Source organism: Stegastes partitus, unplaced genomic scaffold (assembly GCF_000690725.1).
Source record: "Stegastes partitus isolate 25-593 unplaced genomic scaffold, Stegastes_partitus-1.0.2 Scaffold11, whole genome shotgun sequence".
NCBI lineage: Eukaryota > Metazoa > Chordata > Actinopteri > Pomacentridae > Stegastes > Stegastes partitus.
The window spans coordinates 952,234-974,901 of record NW_007577742.1 but is presented as its reverse complement, the minus strand read 5'-3'; the positions used below and the strand labels follow the sequence as shown (position 1 = coordinate 974,901).

Below are 22,668 nucleotides of genomic sequence, written 5' to 3'. Positions count from 1 at the left end.
CCATTAGGTACTGGGATGAGATCCTCAGACCCATTGTGAGACCATATGCTGGTGCAGTGGGCCCTGGGTTCCTTCTGATGCATGACAGTGGTCGGTCTAATGTGGATGAAGTGTATCAGCAGTTCCTGCATGATGAAGGCATTGATGCTATGGACTGGCCTGCCCGTTCCCCAGACCTGAATCCATCTGGGACATCACCAATGCCACGTTGCACCACAGAATGTCCAGGAGTTGACTGATGCTTTAATCCAGGTCTGGGAGGAGATCTCTCAGGAGAACATCCTGCCTCATCAGGAGCATGCCCAGGCGTTGTAGGGAGGTCATACAGGCACGCGGAGGCCACACAGACTACTGAACCTCATTTTGGACTTGTCTAGAGGAATTTCCACTGAAGTTGGATCAGCCTGTAATATGATTTTTCCACTTTTATTTTGAGCATGATTCTGAATCCAGACCTCCATGGGATAATAATTTTGATTTACATTGATCATTTTTATGTTATTTTGTTCTCAATGCATTCTACAATGTAATGAATAAAGTTTTTCAACTGGAATATTTCATTCATTGAGATCTAGGATGTGTTTTTTTAGTGTTCCCTTCATTTTTTTTGAGCAGTGTACTTTGGTTAATCTGGTGACCTATGAGAAGAGATGCTGTGTAGAGACAGTTCACCCAGAGGCAAGACATTCATAGTCTGATGTCTGAGTTTGATGTAAATTTTGAAAATTGTTCATGTGTGCTTGTGTGATGACGAGTAACAGAAATTTATGGTACAATAAAGTATATTTTCATGCTTTTCAGCTACTCTACATACTTTATTGATTAGACGCTCTTTAACGCATAAAAGAAATACCTAATATAACAGAAAATATTTTGACTTTAGTAAACGGATCAGACTTTCGCAGTGTAATAACATCCTGCCATGATGGAGCTCAGGACTCAGCTGTGTAACTAATGATTCAGCTGTACCTGATAAACTGAGTCTGTGTAGCAGCTCACCTGTCTGAGGTATAGAAGAGTATACAGTGTTGTGTATCAGTAGATCCTGACAGATACTCCATAATTAATGAATATAATAAATGTAAATGCATATACCTCTTTCTCTGTGGAGAAGCTCATATGGATCCTGCTGCTGTGTGATGCTGCAGGTGGTAATTAAAGTTAGAGGAGAGACTCCTGCAAACAGCTGGAAGCAACCAACTTAACTTCAGCTTGTGTTTTTGAGGTCTGCGTATGCCTCTGTGAACTTAGCACATAATGTGTCATTAGCCCTCTGTGATGTGTGTACATGGGGCATACAGTTGACTGGCTGATGCTGGATGGCGTGACATAGCCATCAATGCTGCTCTCACTTGCACTCGGACTCCATTGTTTCAGTGAATGAACTTGGCCCCTCAGATCTGGGGTAACCACGGCAGTGGCCAATGTTATTCCACTGCTGAAAGTAGTTCAGGCATAGGAATAATATGTTGGGTATAATATAATACTTTTACTTACAATCAACTGTCTTCTGGGATTTTATTATGAATTATGCGTATAGGTATAGAGGAGTGTTTTACATGTTTTTTGTTTTTTTGCAGAAACGTCTGAAGGGAAATACGTTTCACCATTCCATGATATTCCACTTATAGCAGAGACACAACAGGTACTTTTCACATCACAGAAGTGTTTGTTTCTGCTTAAACCTAATATTCAGACCAGGAATTAAATTTGCTTTCCTTTCAACAGGACAATGACGTGCCAGCTAAAAAACCCAAGCGGAATGAGAGTGAGGTACCATCCAGTTCAACACTTGTATGTCAGTTTTACTGCCTGAAGACATTCACCTCCGTACATACTGTATTTGGCTGTCTTGTTTACTTTTAGGTTCTCTACAACATGGTTGTGGAGGTACCTCGATGGTCAAATGCCAAAATGGAGGTAAGTATAGATACGGTATATTTATCTGTATACAGCTTCTATGTACAGTATCTTACATTCTTTTAGATGATTGATGTAACTACAGTCGTGACTCCGTAATCTGACCCTTAACAATTCGAAAACCTTGCTATCTGACATGTTTTTTGGAAAAACGAATGGAACCCATTAAAAATAGCCTTAACATACCGACAGCCTTGGATTCCAACTCCAACATGACATTTTATGTCACAAATGAGGATAACGGCGTATTATCTGACTTAACAATCCAACAGATTGGCTACGTTCAGACTGCAGGACTTAATGCTCAATTCTGATTTTTTTGTGAAATCCAATTTGTTTGCAAGTTCATTCACATTTCCAGTTAAATACGACATGTATGTGATCTGCTGTGTGAACTTCATACGACCCAAAAGCGTCCCGCATGCGCAGAAGAGGACACAACGACATAACACGCAGCGAGTGTGCTCAGTGTTTACGGAAGTAAATGTGGATGGTGGCGGCGGCGGGAAAGTGGTGGTTTTACATTTAATGTCCGATTATCGAGTCACGACTGCATTGCACTTTACTACTGTTAGGACTGGTACTGCTTTAATAAATGCCTCTTAAATGTCTGTTACAGTTTACGTATTAATACTGCAGCTGTTCCATTACACATTTCCCAGGATTGTATTTGTAGTGGTTCTTTAGTAATAGTTTGGAGATATTTTGTTTATTGTTAAATGAGCCCCCCAAGTGACTATACCAGTCATAGCTGACATTACATAACTACATGTAACTCACTACAAGACATGCAGTGTCTCACTTGAATTGTAATTTTAAAGAGCCGCTTACTGACCTTGTCTCGAGTTAGCATAGCTATGCCCTTAAATCACTCGTATTTAGCTAGCTAGTGTAACAGTCGCATGGAGCTGCAGTTGTGAGTGTTGCCGACTATGAAGAAATTAAAGTTATGTCTCTCCTCGTCATGTCAGCCTAAGCCTTTCTTCCAAATGAGGCGCGCTTGGAAAAAGCACACACATACACACAAATACATACACCTTCATAATTGCTCCGACTTCCAGATCGCAACAAAGGAAGCGCTGAATCCGATCAAACAAGATGTAAAGAAAGGAAAGCTCCGATATGTTGCCAACGTATTTCCCCATAAAGGTTACATTTGGAACTATGGAGCACTCCCACAGGTGAGGAAACAGCTCAGTGTTGAGGTTTGGTGTTAAATCGTCTATTGTGTACATGCCTATCATTGTCATGCTGTTTTTGATCCTAGTCAGGACGATATTGCAGTTTAATCCATTTATTTCCTCTGTTGTTGTACTGTATTTATTGATGTATCTTGCCAGTTAGTTGTAAAAGGTTTGCTGGGAAATGTTGATTTCTCACATGCGTTTCAATGCTCTCTTGAAATAGACGTGGGAAGACCCAAACCACAAAGACAAAGAAACAAAGTGCTGTGGCGATAATGATCCTATTGACGTCTGTGATATCGGCACCCAGGTAACGTAGCTCCAGTTTTTGATATATTTCCATTTGTGACTCCTTTTACATACATTTTTGAATCACACCTTATGGTGTTGGGTTTGTAAGTGATCAGCTGTTATTTGTGAACCTCCTCCTTCAGGTTTGCTCTCCAGGTCAGGTGATCCAAGTAAAAGTGCTCGGCATCTTGGCCATGATCGATGAGGGAGAAATGGACTGGAAGGTTATTGCGATCAATGCTAAGGACCCGGACGCCAAAAACCTAAATAGTGGGTGTTTTAATCAAATTGTATCAACAGTTATTATCTGGAATCTGCCTGAAAAGGAAATTATACAAGAAAATGAAGTTTGAACACAGTCAGATATGAAAGTTAATTCATGGAATGCAGCGCTCTTGAAGATTAGCTGCCAAACCCCACAACTTATCAGATCTGCATTTGACCACATACCATGATTAAGATATGATTGTACCTCCACTGACCTTCAGTTGATTGTATATCCAACACAGAGATCCTGGGAGAAGGATATCTGTAGTTACAATACTAACATAGTCAGTACCCTGTGGAGTTTTTAATGTCAACATGATTTTGTTTATGTTCAATATTTCTCTTGAAAACATATTGTGTGTATCCTTGAGGCTGAACAAACACGTTCCATTGATCCATTGTTTATTATTTTATGTTTTAACGTAGCATTTCTATCATCTATCACCCATCATACATTTATCACCTGCGTGGTTGTTTGTTGTCACTATTTGCTGCAAAGCTTTCGAAGGACTTCACATCCCTGGAAAGCATGTGCATGTTCAACAAATTCTCTTTTTTTTGTTAAACTACTTACCAAGTTTAAACGCAGTACAGACTGACATCTAATTCATACCAAGATAAACAAGGTGCCTTTTTTTTATTGAATGTGTTTTCCTCAGGTATAGACGATGTCCGCAAGAGCCGACCAGGTCATTTAGAGGCCACTGTTGACTGGTTTAGGAAATATAAGGTGCCTGATGGAAAGCCTGAGAATCAATTTGGATTCAATGGACAATTCAAAGACAAGGTCAGTGCCTTTGCAACAAAACATAGAAAGATAAGACGCGACAGTCGGTGTGCTGGAGGTTGCAGTTTGTGTGGTTTCGGTGGCTACAACTAAATGGGCTCAAATGAATTGCTGCTGGAGAAATTAAAACGTGTTCTGCTCTGATCTTAGGATTTTGCAGTTGAGATCATTAAGTCCACCCATGAGCACTGGAGGGCACTAGTGCAGAAGCAAACGAATCCTGGAGGGATTGAATGGTAGGTTAGCGGGGATGAAACCCCTGCAGCGTACATGTGTGTGATCTTCATATGTAATTGGCAATGGAAGCGTAATGAACACCATTTCTTACTTTCATTTTTGTTCAGCAAAAATGTCTCTTGCTGTGAGAGCCCGTTCAAATGCAGCGCTGATGACGCCAGAGAGGTTGTCCAGTCGGTGAGAACTTTGCAACGATAACGATGATAGCATGTAAAGCTGCGTTACGATTAGGTGTGATCATTTTCATGTTTATCTTTTGATTCATCAGGCCCCTGCATTTGGCAGCGCACACCCTGTGCCAACAGAGGGTAAGCAAATAATCACTTTGGTTTATTTCAAGGTATATGGTTCAAATGTTCATTTTTTATGTCATTTTAAATCTCATCTTGCACAGTGGACACGTGGCATTTTGTCTGAAGCCCCCAAAGCAACACGGAAACCATCGAAACGTCTTAACATCTAATCAAGGAGTACCAGTTCTGCTGTGTCTTTTACATGCAGCCGGATTTATTTTTTCTACGCACTCTGCCTCAGCTGTATATAGTGCCATCTACATTTAACAAATTGTTGAAGAAAAGAAAAATACCCAGTATGAGCCAGTAAAGACGTGCTGTTGTAATGCTCAGTAAAGAACCAGTGAGGTGTATTTTTGGGTGTCATGTTGACCACAGATGGATTAATTATTGGTTAAAAAAAATAAAATTATATATATAAAATTTTCAGAGATTAGTTGCAGAAATAATTGGTCTACTTTCTATTATATTGTAAATTACACTTTATTGTCTGTTTTCAATATTTGTGTGACTGATGTCAAAGTCCAGCCTTGGATGAGACTGAAAGTGTTGCTCTGATTTGCCTTTACAAATGCAATCGGTCTGTCCATGCAGCTACAAACAACACAGCTCAGTTTGTAACAAGTTTCTCTTATTTGGGTAAATAAAAGAACAAGAAAAAAAAAAAGGTGTGAATATGATGCAATTGCTTTCCAGTATTATCTGCAGCTCATTTTAGGAACTTCAAGATTCAGGTCATTGTGTGCAGAATTTAGATATTGGTAATTACTTGGAGTAACAAATCAAATTGCTTTAAATAAATATAAATTTTATTAAAAAAAACACCCACATATCAGCAATATCAGGAATGATATAATAAACAGCTTTCAAATAAACTGCATTCAGTACATTACAATACTTACAGTATTAATACCCATCCTTAATTCAATTTTTTGTAGCATACCAAACTTCAGGAGAACTAGGGAAGCCTTAAAAAGTAAATTGACAGGCAAAAAGTTGCACATTTTTTTTAAAACCTTTAGTGTCTAACTGCAAAAAGACCAAGTGTGTATGAACTGCTAGCTTAACCTTTGAGCTGAGCACGTGTAGTGCACTAGTTAAGCCCACAAAGTCATTCAAGTAATGTTGACTCACTCAGAAACACTCTGAAGCATCTTCAAGTATGGCTATGCTTTTAACCCGCTATATCTTGCGACACCTTGGCTTTCTCAACGACAACCTGCTACTGTAGCTGGGTCCTGTACAACGAAATTCAACATTTTTGTTTGTAGAGTTATTTTACAAAACAGTTAAAAAAAAAAAGAAAGAAAGAAAAGAAACTAGAACTTCTAATGACTGAGCTATCATGATACTATAACTGTAAACATTGCCGTGACAGTGAGTGTAATATTTACAAAAACTTCCTGGATAATCTAACCATCATCATTCTGTTAACCCGAAAAAGCCAAAAGGATTTTTAAAGATATGATATAAGAGGAGCTGTGGGTCAATTTGACAGAACAAAAAGAACCTACATCAACATTAAAGAATGAGTTATACTCCTGCAATACAAATTCTTGGTATGTACAATGTGACATAATTTATTTTTAACACATTTACAATCTGTTTAAATAAAACGTTTTGTAATTCTTTATTACATTTTTTTTTTTTTTCCTGAAAAAGAAATGAAGTGCTTTCAGAAAATGAATATGTAGAAGAGAGGGGTGAGTTGTTACTATAACATGACTGTCATTCAATTATATATATCGCAATAATTAAATCAAATCAACAGGGGAGAAATCATTATACAATTGCTTAGTGGTTATAAATAAATTTAACTATACACAGGCACAAAGATGTGCAACTACAATAATCACTGCCCTGGTCTTGCCTCATAGCAAAAGCAAATAGATTGCTTTTTACTTAATCAATATCATTCCCTTTAGTCAACTCAGTGCATATATGTTCAGATTACTTTTAAAAGATTACCATCATCCTACTAGCTAAAAATATAAGTAAAAAAAAAAAAAAAAACCTGCAGGAAAGTATCTTTTTCCTGACAAAATAATTTTCGTCTGTGTGAAGTATGGTAGACAAGAATCGTATTGGGATTCAGGATGCAATGGCAAGTCCCTGAATGTGAAAAAGACAAGATGAATACAGGCATTGAAGATGTACACAAAATTAGTTGAAAATGTCCCTGATTTTACAGTAATAGCAAAGATTCAAGTTCAAGTAATACTTTCTAGCAGATTGATAAGAAAGTAAGCGATGAACTTTTATGCCTTTTGGTGGCCTGAACTTTATCTGTTATTAACATTTTGAAAGTAATATACAAATGAAGAAAGAAAAATATGTTATAATCCTATTGCCAAACTAGTTTTGAGGTATATGACTGGTTTGTACTGTACATTATTTAAAAGCCTTCTCACTGCCCAAAGAGTCTCACATTGTATGTTTCTAGTAGGCTGAATAGCACCTTATGAAATAAAATCAGTTGAAACCCAAAGAAATACAATGAAATAGGCTGTTAGCATTCTTTACAACACAAAATCTATAACAGTAATTCCAAAAAGGGAAATTAATTTACTGTACAAATCTCACATGTTTATCTTACAGTTAGATTACAATAGTTAAAGACCCCACAGCAAGCCAGCTGCCCTCCGAAACTGACACTGAGCTTACCCTGTTTCATGTTCCTCAGTGTATAAAAGCACATTTACTAAGCACCACAGACAAAAAAACTACATGTAATATTCACAATCCAGGGTTGTTCAATGAACCTGCGGTGAGGAACATTAAAAACAGTCGGTGACAACAAAGTAAACCTGGAAAAAACTAAAAAAAAACACAAACAGATTTTTTTTTTCTCAAAATGTTAAAAATGCACCATAAGAATGGCTCAATTTACAGTATAAGTGACATAGGTAAGTGAAAGAAGCACCAACATAACAATTGTTTTAAAAAATTGTTTTGCATGAACTCGAAACAGTTTCATGGATTGCTCATACAACCCCCATTACAAATTCATGAATGCAACTTTAGTGATGCTTAGAAATTAATTACTGTCAATGCAGCAATACAGTTTCATCAGAATTTAAAATTAACAAAACTTTTTTCTTTTTTCCAAACATTTAACTCTCATTATCAAAAAGTGCTATATGAAACACTGACTTGCCAAAAACCACTGTGATGCTGATGATTTGACCGGTGGATGATAGTTTCAGTGTCCCGGTGTCATAAGTAATTGAGTGTCACTCGTAGAGTGTGTCGTGGTTAGAGTGTGAAGGCATTTGAATTAAAATCTATGGTCATAAGCACACACTTTAGCACCGTGAATGTTGTCACTTACAAAATCAGTGTTTGAAGCCAAGATTACATCTCCAAAATTTGTAAGAAAAATAAAGCCACCAAAACTGAAACATTGTTTCCAGCTAAAATAGATCCTTATGTATCAGACTGAAAGCACCAGAGATTTTGTGTATCTTGCAAAAGTTGTGAAACAAAAATAAATACATCCTTAGTAGGGTCAACTAGTAAAGCTTGATTGTTAAAGAGGTGAAAAACCTGATGTGAAAGGTGGTTTATATCTCATCTGATAACAGGTTCCTTTCACTACGCAACATGAGGCTGATGAGAGGGCGTTGATGCCTGTGGTCTTTGTGTCATAGATTAAGCACCGTCAAGATCTTTCTGTTTTCTACACAAACTGACTGTAAGGCCCTGTGACCTTAGTGAAGGCGTATGGAGATGTACTGACATATGTGTTCGTTGTGCATGACAAGGACCCCTCCATTAGTGCCTTGATAAAGCGCTTGTAAGGAGGCTCCCCCATGGTTTCTAATGACTCAGGATGCTCACGCTTCACCCCCTTCTTGCTGCCCTTGCTAGGTGTCCCCTCACCACCATTCCTCTCTGCTTCTTCCTCCTTTTCTCGAGCCTTCTCTGCCATCTTGGCTTCCCACAGTGCCAAACCATGTTTGGCCTCATTCAGATTTTTGTGCTGGTAGAAGACTAAGGAGATGCGTGTTGGATGGTGACGATCCGGGTATTTAAGGGGCGTTGTGGCATGGAGCTCCCGTTTTGCACACTCAATGAGGACAGAGCCATGGCTAGGTGCCACGGCCACACCACCAATGTCAGGGTCCAAGAAATTGTGCTCATTGTCCGACCACATCTCGGGCTTTTGTGGGGTGGTAGGTGTCTGTGGTGTTCCTGGCTCCTGCTTAATACTGGGGCCCATGAGACTCCCATTAGGCAGACCTAACCCAGACTGTGTTTCAGGGTTTAAACACCCACCACTCAGCTGAGCAGAAAGCATCTGTGGGCCAGGCATACCCATCTCTGTCTTGATTTGCATATGGAAAGGATCTTGGCCTGGGGGTATGATTTGAGGGCTCTGAGACAGGTATGGATTTGGATATTCTCCAAACTGATTGCCTTTGCTCACAGCAGCTGTATAATCTAGGCCTCCATGGGCTGAGGGTGCTCTTGAGAGGGGGTCCATAAACTGGTTGTCTGAGACCCTGTTAGGACCATAAGGGCCATAGGGTCTCATGGGGTGAACTGGTCTCATACTGCTGGCATTGTAACCATTGACCTGTAAACCAGGTTCACCATACCTTGGTGAATAATTGACCTCATATCGTTGATGTACACCATAGCGCTGCTCTGGATAAAGCGCCGGTCGCTGTTGTCGATATATGTCCAGGTGCTTTGGGTTTGAAGCATAGTATGGATGGTAATTGTCAAGGGGCATTCCTCCGTTACACTGATAACCTGGATATGAACGATTTGATCCATTCATGTAAGAGTTTGGTACATGGAGCGGGGAAGGGTAAGGACTGGTTGGTGTTGGTGGCTGAGGGGGATACATGCTGCCTGGCTTGGAAGTGCTTGGAAAAGACCCAGGATGGTTGGGGAACCTGGCGAAAGCAGCATTTGTTGAGCCCGGGTAAGGGGGAAGAATGCCCTGGTGCTGTTGTTGCTGTAGTTGCTGAGAATGGGCCCCAAGGGGATGCAGTGGCTGACCTGGCTGTAGGGTTGCTCCCACAGCACCTGGAATAGGTCCTAGAGAAGAGAATCCCGAAAAAGATAAAGGTCTAATCAGCATCAAGAAAAAACATTCATTTACAGTCATGTGTAACTTTTTGTTAATCCATTGTTCTTAGACATGCGAATTTACTGTGTGAGCAATATGTCCCTACAAAATGATAATATATTTAGAGTACAATTTGTAAATTTATCAAAATAAATGTTACCCTACCTGCCATAAGAGTGCTCTGAAGAGTATTCTCATAAGTGCTAGCTTTTGACTTGGCCAGGAGGGCCTTCTCTGCCTTATCATTAGAGCTGTCCAGCATGGCATTCTTGTTGGCAGCTGCCTTCTTCGCATCCAGCTTCTTTTGCCGGCAAGACTTGGCGGGTTCTGCAAGCATGCGCACCTGGCGGCGGAAGGCACTGAGTACTTGGATGCCCCCTGACTTTATTTTCTCCAGCTGACCTTCCTCACTGCCAAATTCATCAGTGTTGGAAGCCTTGTAAAGAGGTAAGACGTGGAGCTGCTCATCTTCTGGTATCTTTCCAATCTCTCGGTTATCCTCCCTTGTCAATGTACACACCTGCAAAAAATTAAAACTGAGTTTCATACTTGTTGGGTATATGGCAGACACTAAATAACAAGTCTACTTTAGTTCATAATATTATATGTTTTAAAGCTATGCTTTGATGAAGTGTTGTGGCATCATTGGATGGGCAGTTTGAGTCTCTATAGTACAAGTACAGCATACTTAGAAAAATGTTTCCCAAGTTCTGCTTACCACAGTGCTGCCACCTTGCATGTTGTGAAGGTCTCTGTGAGCGTGGGCGCAGAAGTCCATACAAGCAGTGACTCCAGAGAAGGGGCGGCCCTCCTTTATCCCGAGACGGCAATCTGGTGCCCTATGTTCATGTTCCACCTTTGTCCAGGAACAACAAAAAGTAAATCTGAACAAACTACTCAAAAGTTTGTGAATGTCAGTCAACAGTACAGATAAGAAATCTTTACAGAACAACTGTAGATGTAGATATTTGTGGGTACATTCAGAAATACCCATGAGCTATGCACCAAGGTTTATAAATATATATACAGTATATATTGTTGCATACAAATTGCATTATTCACATGTTAATAATCTGTAAATATGACTGAAAACTGTACTTGGTTTAGATTTTTTTTTCTTTTCAGAAACAAAAATTTCATCATGTATTTCAGTCATCATAAAGATGTTTTTAGATGTGGAAAGTCGAACAGTCTATACAATGTCCAGATATGTTTACCTGGTTTCCATAAGCTTCAGGTGCCATCGTTTTATACAAGGGACCCAGTAAGGTTGCCAGATTTTGAAAGTTGTGCTCAATTTTCTCTTCCTGAAAGACAAAATTTGTCAGTATCAATTTTTTTTAAAATAGCGTATTATAATAATGTAATGGTGTGCACTCTGAATTACGTACCTCTTTCACATCATCTCCAAGTAGCTTGAATTTTCTTGGGATTTTACTCCGAGCAAACTTGCAGCCATTGTAGTACATGCTCCAGGAGCACCCAAAGGAGAAAGATGCTCCACTGGCTTCAGGATCTAATCCTTGGCATGCACAAGTTCTCCTGTATGGGCAGGACAAACAGTTCAGATGTGTCATTGTTGTCCAGGTAATTCTATTTTAGTGAAATGGAGGACTGGGGATCAAATGGAAAGCAGCACTTGATGTAAAGAAAGAAACAGTCATCAGAAATGCAAGCCCTTAGAAATAATAAATACATTTTCCCCTTTTTCATGCAAAATAAATCCAGAGAACAGTGTTTTATTTAACAAATAGTTAATTTAGTATTTCAGCAGTAATAGAAAGAAAGATAATATTGAATCTGAAATTCATAAAATTAAGAGTAAATGTTAAAAGTGTGGTACATTTGGGTTCAGTCATGTCACTTACTCCTCATTGAGAGCACAGCGTCTCTGGGTGAGGGCTCCATGCTTTGTAAGAGTTTCACTCAGCTCAAGGTAGAGGCGGTCAGCCAGACTGGGCTGAATGCCTTCCCAGACCAAGATTACAACAATGATGCAAGCCGTGTCACATCTATGACCAGTACGTTCACGCACCAACACCAGCAGCTTTTCATCTTTGCTGGCTCGACGAATAACCTGAAAAATGTTAGAATACGTGCACACCAAGTTATTTGAGGGAAATACAAGCACAGCTGATTTGACTATATCTTAAATGAAGTGAAAAGGTTCATACCCATTTAGCAATAGGGCATCCTTGTGTACTTTTTCCTTCCTTGCCGGTGTATATTACTTTCTCAATTCTGATGGCGCTACCAGTCAGGCCAGACCTTTAAAGCAGAATGAAAGCATTAAAATAAACAAGAGTGAAAAAGAACACGGTAGCTTTGTAATATAGACTGTTTTTACAGCAATTTCAGATCAAGTTTGTCATTAACCTTTTCTCCATCATCTCCCGTATACCAGCAACACTAGGCGCTGATCCCAGGTGGGTGTAGTATGGGCCTTCATCCTTCTCACAGATTTGTTCTAAATATCATATTGCAAACTGTGTTAATATTTACAATTTAAACTGACTAATCATGTTTCAAAAGCAACATTATGACACTCACCAAAGCAGTGGCAGGATGCAATGTCATATTGTGTTTTCATGGGAGTATCCAAAAGATTTTTTATAGGGGTGTCCAATAGCTTCATAGGAGAGTCAACAAAACTTTGTAGGAGTTGTTCCTTCTTAGGGGTGGAATCAGGTGTTTTCTTTAGTGCTACAGTGGATAACACACCTGCTGATGATTCTACTCCACTTAAATCAGTGTTAGTTGACAGGATTGTGACAGGCCCAGAAGATTCCACCTTGACCCTATTTGATGAATTGATGACAAGGGATTTCTTCTCAAACACAGGTGAAAGCTGGTACTGCCTCAGGCTTTGTTCCATAGAGGCCAGGATACTTCCCTGCTTTTTGCTTTGCTCACACAGGGATTGTTTGTTTTCTTGCTTGACTTGCACTCCACCGATGCCTGCCTCTCGCATCTGTAACTGCTGCTCCTGCTGCTGTGAACCAGGCAGTTCAAATCTGGGTCCGTTTTCCATTTTCACATCTCTCAGAATATGCTTGGGATCGCTAGAGCTCTGAGGGGGATGAGGAGGGCCCTGGCGTTCCTGCCTTTGTAACAAGTGCATACGCAGCGCTGCATGCCTCTGAATATCTACGTGGGGACCTACAGGTCCCAGAGGTAGTCGCGGTCCCCTTTGGAACTGAGTGCACGATGTTTTCAGCTGCTGTTCAGCTTTGGGATATATCTGTGTTGTCACCTGTTGGTTTAACGCACCTTGTGGTAAATGAGGTTGTGACTGTGTAGAGGCCTGGGGAAAGTCCACGTGGTTGGGCTGGTGGCAGTGGTTGTTAGGCTGCTGTGGTTGAAATTGCTTGAGGTTGCTGCTGCCTGAGTTCGGTGGATACTGCCTTGGATGTTGTTGTGGTTGTTGCATCTCTGATGTGTTACTGAAAGTAAAAGTTGCATGGTCACTGTGCTGGATGTGTTGGTTGTTGGGTTGAGCAAAATTGTTTCTAAGAGACTGGTTGGGTTGAAGCTGATGTTGACCTGGCTGAGGCTGACTGTGGGGTCTGTAATTGGGGGACTTTATTTGTTCCCCTTCAAATTGTGGTGGGTGGGACAGTGGACGTTGAAGATGACAGTGCTGCTGTTGCTGCTGTTGCTGTGTTGGTAAAAACCCAGGGGACAGTATCTCCTGGAGGTCAGTGTCTTCACATAAGTGCTTTGACTGCATTTGGGAGTGGTAGCGGCTCTCTGCCTGCTGATTTTGAGGGATGCTATGCTGCTCAGGCATTTTCTGGGGTAGGGACTGCTGCATTTGAGGTGCTTTCGAATTTGATTGCTGCCACTCAGGGGCAGTGTTGTGCTGGGCTGGAGCACAGTGCATCTTGGCTGGTAGACAGTCCTGCTGTGTCTTCTGGAAGCTGTTAGACCCCTGGCTGCTATCTGTGAAAACTCCCTGTGTCTTGAATCGTTGCGCTGGGTCTGGCTCCAACATCTGGCTGTGAACCTGGGGGTTGGCTGTCTGCTGTTCCAACTGAGGCTTAGCAGGGAAGCCCCTCCACATGTCCTGCTCTTGCGCCTGAGACGATGGGCAACTTGTTGTTTGATGCTGGGAATGTGAAGAATTCAGTTCAATCCAGCCTGTCTGGTTGGGAGTCGAACATGTTAAGTTGGCTCTCTGCTGAGACATGTTCTCCCTCCCATTTTCTAACCCAGTGTGATGTCGCTGTTGGAGATTGGGCCCCATGGGTCCAGTACTGTCAGCTCTATGTGGGTCCCCAGCCTTTTCTTGAAAGTTCTGGGGTTGAATCCCATACTGGAGTCCTCTGTCAGTGCCATGGTGTGGATGCTGACCAGATCCAGGTTTCTCATTTTGCCCCATCTTCTGTATCCCAGGGCTGGGAAAGGATCCATATCCACCTGCCTCTGTTGTCTGCAGGGGATTACTGCGCTCCAGAAAAGAGCTGTGGTTAAACTCATCGTGGGCTTTCACATATATACCTTGAGGATTTATGTCATCTGGATAACACCGCGCACCATTTGGATGTTGTTGTGAGCTATTGCCATTATTTGTTGGTGGGATCATGCCTGGCAGCTGTCCTATAGCCAGCTCCTGACCGGAGTAGGATGATGGCCGCTGCTGATGCTGCTGTTGTTGCTGCTGCTGGTGATCTGCTCCAAAATTGTTGGAATATCCATTCACAACATAGTTGACAGAGTTGTAATTGTTGCCTCCTTCAGAATTTCCAGATGCTCCAGGCTGCTGTTGCTGTGAGTCAGGCATCTGTGCTGAATTGGGCAATCCTGAGGTTAAAGGGGTTGGTTGAGCACCGTCACTGGACAACTTACTGGCCAGTGAATCATTGACAGCACCTAATTGTGACACAGATGGTTGTGCTGCGATTGACACTTGCTCAGGATAATACTGAGACAAAGTTTTCTCTAACAGATCACCTGGAGTGCTTTCGATGGTTGAGGGTGGGGTTACAGCACCATTTGGAACTTGTTTATTCCTTGGTAGACAGAAAATATCTCCATTAGGAAAGTTGCAGTTCCTCTTGTCTAACTTAATTTCGGTCTGTGGAGAACTGCATTCAAATTCTGTTGCCTTTGTCAACTCAGGAAAGTTGTCCACCAAACTAGAGCTCATGTCATTATTTCCTTTAATCTCAGAATCTACTTTCATTTTTTTGGTCTGGTGGACCATTAGGGACTGTTCAGTGAGTGCATGCTTCAACTCTCCGTTCATCACTTCTCCATTCATCATGTAGGATCCTTGCTCAAACAGCCCTTGTTCCGAAGCAGAGTTGTTGCAGTTGTCCCTGTGCCTCTTCATGGTGTTGGCACCTGTGTTGGACTTGTAATGGTTCCAGTTCGTATCCCCAGTGATCTGCAGAGACTCTCCCTCTGAAGACTGGCCTCCATTCTGGAGTTTGTGGGAGATGTTGTGAGATGTGCCAAATTGTGCTAATATCAGACTTTCTTCCGTCTCATGTCTGGTCTGTTCTGTTTCCATCTGGCCTGCTCAGAGTCCATACACAGGGCTGCCCTCTGTCCGTCCTGCAAGACAGAAAGCGGTAGAAAAATATTTGGTTATATTGTACTTCAAGCAGAATTCATAGACGGCAGTAGATAGTATATGGTGTAGACTGCTGATGAAAGGATTTGTTCACACCAAACTATGTTTTACGTGGTCAGACCTGTTCCACTATGTATTAAAAATGCATTGAGGTCAGGTCATGCACACGTCAACAAATAGGTCATCGTGTGAAAGCAAATGTGTCCAACCAGTTAAGTTTGTAGTGCACATATAGTGTCACAGCCTCCTAGACACCATTAGATATTGCTAATTGTTGTAGGCCAAACGAAGAGAAAAGATTTTACATTTTCACATTCAGCAAAACAAATGCATTTTTTACATACATGTAATCTAATTATTTACTTTGCCTAACTTCTAGATCATAATACTTAATGTTTACCAATGATAACTAAACTGGGCTTTTGCTGAAAGAAATAAAATTCTGTAAAATAGTGTAAACTGCTGATCTAAGATAATGTTGAGAATAATATAAAGATTTGTTTTTGAGAGTTTTTTTAAAAAAACAAAGTCCTACTTTTCTTGTTCTTTAACAACAACTATAATGATTACAATACTTTCCACCTCTCAAGTACACCCTAAGATTCTACAGTTCAACAGCTTCATTAGCAGACACTTTTATCCAAAGTGACATACATCTGAGAGTAAATACAACAAAAGCAAGGATATAGACAGGAGAAAACAACCTGTATAAGTGCCATAAAACAAGTTCAAGTGTGACAGGAGCTTGGTGCCTACAGACAGGCCCTGCTGACAAACATTTTATTTCTGTGCTCTTACACTAGAGGTCTAAATATGGCCTAGGAGGGGGAAAGGCCAGTAGAGTAATGTGTTTATATTTGGCACTAAATGTCTATCAGCTGGCAACACAATCCTGTAATAGAGTTACATTCACCCTGACATCATCCACCCGCTGCCGAAGAACTAGAGAGCAGTGAAAAGTGAGCAACAAGAAGAAAAACAGACTAGAGATCATCACGGTGGTATGTCAGTGGACTGTGAGTCACCATTTTGAATTCAGCATGTTAACAGAAGGTGTCCTGCTGTAGATGCACCTTTTTGTGGTCTTGCACTACAAAAACTCACATTCTCAAAAATAAATGAAAAAACATGATAAAATGGGGGATTTATTACTTAAAATAAGCCAAATGATCTGTTAGCAGAACAAGGAAAAGCAGAGCAGAAAGCATTCTTAGGGGTTTTTTGAATAAGTAAATATCTCAAAGAATAAAACTAGTGCAGCCAGACCGAAAACAAGTACTTTTGTCTAGATTCGAAGTAAAGATTTAAAAATGACATTTTTAATATGTAGGAAAATGTCACCCAATGCTTTTGTGATCATCTTGAATTAAGGTTATGTACCCTTGGATATGCAGAGCTAAACTGCATGTTGTGCTTAGACTTAGAAGATTCATGTGCTACTACCCACTGCACTCGTGGCGTTGCACTTTGCTTCTCAGAACATGAATGTGAATAGAACACAACGAGAACAAATACGCTGTAAACATAATGGAATAATCAAAACTGTGTCGTATCTGTGTACGTCTGTTGAAAGCTGCTGTCAACGATGTGAATTTCTCCACCGTGAGATTAATAAAGGCATATCTTATCTTATCTTATCTTAAAACAAATCTATTGATGGTGATTGATAAAAATAAAAATGTCAGACCTATTGCAAGGTAAATGACACATCAGTGCTTTAAATACAACAGCCCTGTCTATTCATTCAAGGTTACCAAATTGGTTCACGGAGCAGCTAATATACACACTTCTGTTATCAGAGCTTCCTGTCTTTGTTCTGTCTTGTGCTTGGTCCATATTTATACCTAAGCGCTGTGTTACTGTCATTAGTAAAAGATGCTAAAATTAAGAAATTCGGACTTCAACAAAGAAATCTTGTTAGTGCTCATCATACAGCTTTGTGGTAATTCTAGTTACAAGTATTTAAAACTTGTAGTAAAGTCTCAGTAACAACTTATGATGTGTTGTTAAGATAATTAAGGACAGACAGGCTCAAAGTGAAATTCTCTTAAATAAAAGCTGCCTGGTAACACATACATCCTGTCAGACAGAAAACAAGCTTATGTAGTCTTGATATATGATATCTCATCTTATTCAGAGTTTACTTTTTGTGACTTTTTCACTGCCCAGTGTCAGGTATGCATAGCAGTATGTGTTATTTTTAAAGACTTTTTTCTCAAACTCAAAGTTGTGACTTCTCATTTCGTACTGTGTGTGGACAGTAAATCTCAAAATGCCACATTAGACCAAACACTCTCCTATAAAACTGTTCTGTAGGTAAAATAAACTACAAAAATATTGGAAAAATACTTAGTTTGTTGTTCTGAATCAAACCTTTTGATTACCAAAATGTCCGTCAACCAAATGCAGCTCATTTTGTCTCCATAACACAGTCGTTCTTCAACAAATATAGGACAGACATCTTCACTGCATTCTAAAGATTATGGTTTTTGTTTTTTTAAAAAAAATAAAAACGTGCGAAATGTGCTTTAAAATTCAAGAAAAAGAAAGACTTTGGAATTGCTAAGTTTTAAATGCACATAAAGTATCCAGGGCTGCAGTGTTTGGCACCTTTCTGTCCCTGTTTCATCTCAGTAATGCTGCACCACATGCAGATTGAAAAAGCATAGCCGTAGTCAGCGGACAAGCTGCTTCTTGATTTTTCTCAGACATACAGACATATCCATTAAACAGTGGCATGTGTTTGAATCCACCCTCTAGATCAGAGATCTCCAACTCCGGTCCGCGTGAGCCACTGTCCTGCAGGTTTTAGATGTTTCCGTTTGCAACACACCTGACTCAAATGAATGGGTCATTAACAGACTTGTGTAGAACTTGACAACAAGCTGCTGGAGATCCATTATGTGAGTCAGGTGTGTTGCAGTATGGAAACCTGCAGGACAGTAGCTCATGAGGACCGGCGTTGAAGATCTCTGCTCTAGATGCTGGCATCATTACAGTTCACTGCTACAAACACGAGTCGTCGAAGCGAAAGAGTAAAGGGAAAGTCAAACACTATATATCTCAACTTAATTCATTTGTTATTTTATCAAAAGACTGAATATTTTAAATGAAACATTAGTCTAGCTGATCGTGGGCTGTAGGATGCAAGGTTAATGTCCCAGATGGTAGATGGGGGGAAGAGTTGGCTGCTCGTCAGCTGTTCTGCTGAGATATTCCTCTCCCGGCCTTACCATATTGTAATGTCAAATATGCAAATACTATTCAGTTCTCAGATTTGAGGCCTTTGTTATCAAGCCAAAGCTTGAGCACTGTGAGCTTTCTGTCATGAAGTTATAAAGAGTACAAAATTAAAACTGACCCCCTCAAATGTTTCCCACAGTCACTTCATCGACCTCGAACATTACTTTGCATGATGTTTGTTCAACTCTCTCATTGAAGGACATGTTATTTCTTGGTGCATTTGCACTATATTTGGAATTTATGAGGTAGTAAACAGAGATTGACTATTAATAGCAACAACACAGACCATACATTTGGGAAAGCTACATGAACAGCAGTGCAAGCATATTTTAAGTTTGACTAAGTGCGTCTAAAGTACACTTGGTCTCAAGCATATTCTGGTTGGGTCTTTAATCATTATATGAGCCTTCAGAGGTAATTCAAATGTTGGCAGAATCTGTTGGAAGAAAGCTAGGGTATATGATTAAACAAAATAAAAATGTTATCTGACCCTAATTTTCCAACCTTCGCTAGAAGTTTGTATTTCAGCGATAGGCTCAGTCTCTTGTTATGCTGCAGGATTGTAGTGTTTCAAGGATGCCCCCGACAATAACGCTATCCAGAACTGAACCATGTGGTTCTACGTTGGAGTGCATAAATTTACTGCTAAGCAAGCTGTTGAAGGCGATCTGGGACGGGAGCCATGTCTAATGTAAAGCAGAGAGGTGAAATGGTGACGCTGTGGAAACACCTTGTTCAGCTGCCAGAGGAAAGACTGACCAAAAAGATTTCAAACGAGGATCATACACACAGTTCTCCTTGGTCGAGGACAATATTTTCTCTTTTCAATTTGAGTTTAATATAAAGGAATAACTTGCAGTGTCATATAAACGCAGTCAAACAAAAAATATTTAAGCTGTCGGGCGACAAGAAGGAGCAAATTGTAAGAAACCAAAACAACTGGTACAGAAGCAGGCAGATATGAAGACATTCTAGAAGAACAATGTTGGTTTTCTGTAATCTTGATGTTGAGGATGAATTTTATTTTGTATTCCATTGCCCTCTGCATCGTGACATGAGGAATCATTCGTTTGATAAGTTCCAGTTGCAGAATCCTGATTTGTTTTGTTTGTTTGATGCTGATGTGTTGAGTTGTTGTTGAAGAGATTTTAGTTTTGATGAGATTTATATAAGATGCCTGGCTGCAGAGGCAGAGGACACAGTATAACATGTATTTCTGTTGTGTAAACTGAATGTTTGGAAATGTTCTCCTTTTGGAGTCCGTGAAGCTGTACGTTGTGATTTGTCAGGCAGCCGTCCAAGGTTGCTGTTAAGTGTCTTGTAAGCATGTCTGGGCTGGACACGGGAGAGATGCAGGCGATGCACTATAGTTCTCAACAAGCAGGATTCATTCTACAGTTTTTGCTTTCGTGTGGTTTAAAAACACTTAGTCATACATGATTAAAACTTTTTTGCGAAAAATTACATTCATTTAATATCGCTGCTTCTAATGATGAACCTCACAAACCTCAAAGCAAGGGTCACGTAGCAAAATGTGCACGAGTATTTCAAATACAGGCTAAAGTTTTTTTGCATCTCGTTTTGGCTGAGTATTAATCTACACAGTATTTTTGCAGCATCATTGCTAGTTCTGGATTTTGTCCATGGAATTGTAGTTAAAATAAGCAGAAAATTTCCAATAGAGAAAAAAATGTCCGAATTAGGACAGTAGATAGCCCTGAGAGCTAGAGGTGTTGTAACAAAGTCATTTTATAAAGTAATAATGTCGTGTATAGAAAATAAGATCTAGAGTGTGTTAAGCAGCAATCGTAGCTTATGGTCTCATTTTGCTTTCCCTGTGCTCCCCCTCTCTGCCAAAAGCAAATAGATTCCTGTGATACCAGTAGAACATTGATTTCTGTCTGCTGCCCTCAATTATTAATGCATGTCACATCCGCAGCATCTGCAAAACCGTTGCAGCGCACAGGTACAAAGAGCCGCAGTCTAATCCATCATAATTATGAGCAACTCTTTTGCAGATGCCAAAGGAGTGGGTAGCTGATGAGCACCGAGAGGGCACAGATTCTGTAAAACGGTTAGTGTTTGGCATAAAAGAAGGTTGAGTAAAAGAGAGAAACTGACTGTACTGATTGCATAGCATGATTAAATTTCTGGTTAGATTTGTAAGATTTCCATCTTGTAGGCATCTCTGTCAGTTTCTGTTTAACTTTGCTTATTCTCTTTTTTACTGACTTTAAGAAAGAAAACAGTCTGACACAGATTTGCCATTTGTGTTTCGCTTGTGCAAATCAATATCAAATGCAGTATAGGCTGGCATCTTTTCAAACAGGCTGAGCTTGTCCCTGAGCATCATTATCCTGCACACTATACGTGGAAGACAAGAGAAGATGTTTTTTTTTCCTGAGGGTTTGTCCACCTACATACAAGCATCCTACAGCATCATCACCACCCTCTGTTCTAAATACTGCATTTGGAGTACTTGATTTACAAAGTATACAGCCTCTTTTTGATTACATTATAATAAAAACAAACAGTTTGATTCCAGGCTTGTGTATATTAAAGTCAACATGTGTAATTAATCAGCAATTAACAACCTTAATGTTGACAGTTTCATTTAAAATGATGCATTAGATCCCCATCGGCAAACTCATGCAGGTGTTTTACAAATGCAACACAGATAAATACAAAATCCTACAAATTCCAGCTACTTAAAATGTTGCACCGTAAGTCTACATTCATAACACTCAGTTTGCAATCAGGCTGAATAGTTGTCATTGATGGTGATGGTTGTTGGAAAATATCTTCATCAAGGCAATTTAGGTCCATTTAAGGTTGAAAAAAACATTAAAAAAAATAAAAGTACCGGCTCTCCTAGGCTCAGAAAGCCATGCAACTCAGACTATGCATCTAAAGACAGTAAATAATGTATTTAAATTATCAGGTCACTACTACCAGCTGCTATGGCTTACCTTCAGTAAACAAATAAACAGATAAACACTGTACTGTGCCAACACTGAAAATTTAATTGGATCCAGCTTTAGATTCCTACATGCCATCCTGTTATTGTAAACCTACTATAGCTTCACTATAGGCATTGACGGATGTTTGGAGGAACAGAAAAGAAAAATGCTAAATATTTAAAGTACTATGGCATGTTTCATTTGGCATAATTGTGCTCCATCATTGGTCCTGATGATCGCATCTGGTACTTGTTACGGTTACTTAAGATTCTGGCAGAACAGCTGTTGTCTTCAAACAACTAGTCTCATCACAGTGTTTTTAAAAAATGTTTTTGCATATATACAGTGGCAATTTCAACCACATTATGAGCAAATAATAAACAAAATATGAGTCATTTAAATATGGCCGTACAGATGGATAAAATATTTTACAAAAATATCTGTCAACTACTTATATGCATGATACGTTTTCTGTCTCTGGGGTTTGGACTGAGCTCATTTGCAAAAAAAATACAATAAAATGTAGGTGCAAAAATAGAACTTCTGGTAAAAAACTTCATTTTTAAAACAGGAACTTATAAAGTTTTCAATTGCTATTCATTTCCCATTTCGTGAAGTATTTCAAGACAATACTTAGAATCATTTCTTTAGCTACAATGTCCAGTCTGGTCAAGTGGACCATGAATGAGGCTAAACAAAAGTCACCCTGTTGCAGTCGTGGCCCAGTCGCCCCGTCTGGACCAAGATGACAGGAAACTGTCAGGCGAAGCTGTGCCTGGGCAGGGAAGCTGGTTGACATAATGATCTCCTCCTCTGTGTCAATCACCA

General features: G+C 39.9%; 2 protein-coding genes across 2 annotated transcripts in view; one reads left to right on the top strand and one right to left on the bottom strand.

Moving 5' to 3' along the window:
• The window catches only part of ppa2 (inorganic pyrophosphatase 2), an 8,268-nt gene extending 2,637 nt beyond the window's left edge, over positions 1-5,631 (top strand). The window contains exons 2-12 of the mRNA XM_008287143.1: positions 1,581-1,645; positions 1,729-1,773; positions 1,867-1,920; positions 2,982-3,101; positions 3,328-3,414; positions 3,539-3,665; positions 4,322-4,449; positions 4,600-4,685; positions 4,794-4,863; positions 4,955-4,994; positions 5,081-5,631. Of these exons, the coding sequence (XP_008285365.1) occupies positions 1,581-1,645; positions 1,729-1,773; positions 1,867-1,920; positions 2,982-3,101; positions 3,328-3,414; positions 3,539-3,665; positions 4,322-4,449; positions 4,600-4,685; positions 4,794-4,863; positions 4,955-4,994; positions 5,081-5,103 (845 nt within the window). The 3' untranslated portion in view covers positions 5,104-5,631. The remainder of the gene's footprint in view (positions 1-1,580; positions 1,646-1,728; positions 1,774-1,866; positions 1,921-2,981; positions 3,102-3,327; positions 3,415-3,538; positions 3,666-4,321; positions 4,450-4,599; positions 4,686-4,793; positions 4,864-4,954; positions 4,995-5,080) is intronic.
• A 135-nt stretch (positions 5,632-5,766) lies between these two features.
• The window catches only part of tet2 (tet methylcytosine dioxygenase 2), a 34,328-nt gene continuing 17,426 nt past the window's right edge, over positions 5,767-22,668 (bottom strand). Inside the window, exons 2-10 of the mRNA XM_008287155.1 lie at positions 12,610-15,618; positions 12,436-12,526; positions 12,234-12,327; positions 11,928-12,136; positions 11,451-11,601; positions 11,277-11,366; positions 10,778-10,915; positions 10,225-10,579; positions 5,767-10,028 (exon numbers count right to left, since the gene is read on the bottom strand). Of these exons, the coding sequence (XP_008285377.1) occupies positions 8,659-10,028; positions 10,225-10,579; positions 10,778-10,915; positions 11,277-11,366; positions 11,451-11,601; positions 11,928-12,136; positions 12,234-12,327; positions 12,436-12,526; positions 12,610-15,574 (5,463 nt within the window). The 5' untranslated portion in view covers positions 15,575-15,618 and the 3' untranslated portion in view covers positions 5,767-8,658. The remainder of the gene's footprint in view (positions 10,029-10,224; positions 10,580-10,777; positions 10,916-11,276; positions 11,367-11,450; positions 11,602-11,927; positions 12,137-12,233; positions 12,328-12,435; positions 12,527-12,609; positions 15,619-22,668) is intronic.